Source organism: Adiantum capillus-veneris, chromosome 19, assembly GCF_014529385.1.
Source record: "Adiantum capillus-veneris isolate H3 chromosome 19, ASM1452938v2, whole genome shotgun sequence".
Classification (NCBI taxonomy): domain Eukaryota; kingdom Viridiplantae; phylum Streptophyta; class Polypodiopsida; order Polypodiales; family Pteridaceae; genus Adiantum; species Adiantum capillus-veneris.
In genome coordinates this window covers 78,814,555-78,816,633 of record NC_140949.1, presented here as the reverse complement: position 1 = coordinate 78,816,633, position 2,079 = coordinate 78,814,555, and the positions used below count along the sequence as shown (strand labels likewise).

The window sequence follows — 2,079 nt, the reverse complement described above, 5'->3', positions numbered from 1 at the left end:
GGGTAGCCATTATTATCCATGCTTGTTTGCTCACAAAATGAACGTGGATATTTTCTAATACATCCGCCATCAACCATGCAAGGAGATGAACTATTGAACTCACCGCATGGACCATGAATGTTACAACTAACAATGATATCATGTAGCACTGGAAATCGATTTTTATGTGGCAGCTCTGCACAAACCATCTTGTCATAGTCAAATGTTGATTGAGGCTTACATTGAGGATCTAGAATCAATAATGTATGAGAATGTGGCAAGCCTCTCTTTTGGAACTCCACGACAGACATGTAAGCCACCACTTTCCCAAGAATATATTTCTTTAAGATATAATTCATCATGCTCGAGTGTTTCAAGAACAAAACCCTGGTGGTTATGTCTGGTCGATCAGAGGAAACCTGTCCTGGAAGTAATGCCTCATTTATTTTTGGCCATTTGGGGTTACATGTGAATGTGATAAATAGGTATGGCTTTCCCTTTGCACGCAAAATTTCCATTGCATCTTGATACAATTGGTACATGTGCCAAGGGCCGCCTATAAAAGATGAGGGTAAGACAATTCTTCGACCTCCAGACCGTCCAAGTACAACATCACTCCCATAAAAATGCACCATGTCAACCAAGCCTGCATACAATTCTTCCCAGCGTTGTTGATTTTTATGGACCCATGCAAGACGACATTCCTCAATGGCACAATATGCATCACCCATAAACTGTTGAAGTAACCGACCCCCACGAAGCAAGCATGACTCTGTATCAGCACGAACCTGTAGCCGATATGCATAGTACTCTCTTTGAGTGACACATTGTCGATCAACCAAGGCATCCAAAGGGCCATGCACATTATCATAAGGAAGCTTGATATTCCATCCATCTTCTCCCCGTGGAAAGAGAAGAACATACAATAGTGGCATGTACGACCTGTGTAGATTTGAAATCCTTTGCAGCCTTCCATTTTGACAATGTATCACAATGTCTCAATGACCAACTGTTTGTACATCCCCTTGACGTGGCATAATCGTAGCAACCTCATTGCCAACAGGTATCAAGTACTGCCTGGAAGTATTTCTATTCTCACAAATTGTCATTTTGATCTCCACACCAGAACTGTCATGTAACATTCTACCAACATTGTAGAATGCATTCGCATACGGATTACATGATCGCATCATCATTGATAATGCTTCAAGAGTGGACAAATTCAAACCATCCAAGGCACTCATACGATTCCAAACCTCATGCTCAGTATCATATACATATATGTGTGCAAATTTTGCAGCCTCTGCTTCATGTGGTAGCAAAGAACCAATTCGATGGTACACACCGCTATGTACACGAAAGCAATATGCACCAGACCTACCCATCAATGTCTCATCAATGGTAGCTCCAAGAGATGCAAATGCCATAACACTATAGTGAAGTAGCCTCTCCACTACATCTAGCGGTCTTGCAAGAGGAAAGAGGGATACTTTCCCACCTTTGCAACAACATTTTCCCATTGATGGTGTATCTTCCTTCTTCATTTCACACCGCCAAAGATGTGCACCACAAAACTCACAGAAGGAGGACATGGTTCCTGTATGATCTGTAGGCAATGAGACATGTATCAATGGTAGCATGGAAGGGTGGACACCTCGTAGACATGGATAGGCATGTAGAATGCAAGCAATTCTTCCAAGTGATGTGTCATGAACATACGGGACCTATTCCTCATTTTGAGCATCTATGAGAGGGAAAAAGTGTCCGTCATGTTGATGGTGTTGTTGTCTTATGTTGGAGGTGCGTTGCCTTGCCTGTTTGTCGATGATATCTTCTTGTCGCATCCAAACATGAAAGAGTGTGTTGTCGTTGTCCTTGTCCTTGCATGATAGTTTGCAAAGGAACTTGTGGAATAGTAACATCACCATGGATAGAACCCTCCACAAATGTGGAGAGACTCCTACCACAACCATGGCTATTTGTTGAGCATGGAAAGGCATCCTCTAGCAAGTATATCGTACATTGTATAGCTATTTGACGTTGATAATTTTGTGCAACCTTTCGGCGTGCACGCACATGAGAGGAATGACTTGTAGATTC

The 2,079-nt window shown here is 42.3% G+C and overlaps 1 protein-coding gene across 1 annotated transcript; it reads right to left on the bottom strand.

Moving 5' to 3' along the window:
* Window positions 1–977: 977 nt before the first annotated feature.
* Window positions 978–1,571, bottom strand: LOC147434288 (uncharacterized). Its single transcript, XM_086489608.1, has one exon. The coding sequence runs from the start codon at window positions 1,569–1,571 to the stop codon at window positions 978–980; it is 594 nt and encodes a 197-aa protein (XP_086345734.1).
* Window positions 1,572–2,079: the final 508 nt, after the last annotated feature.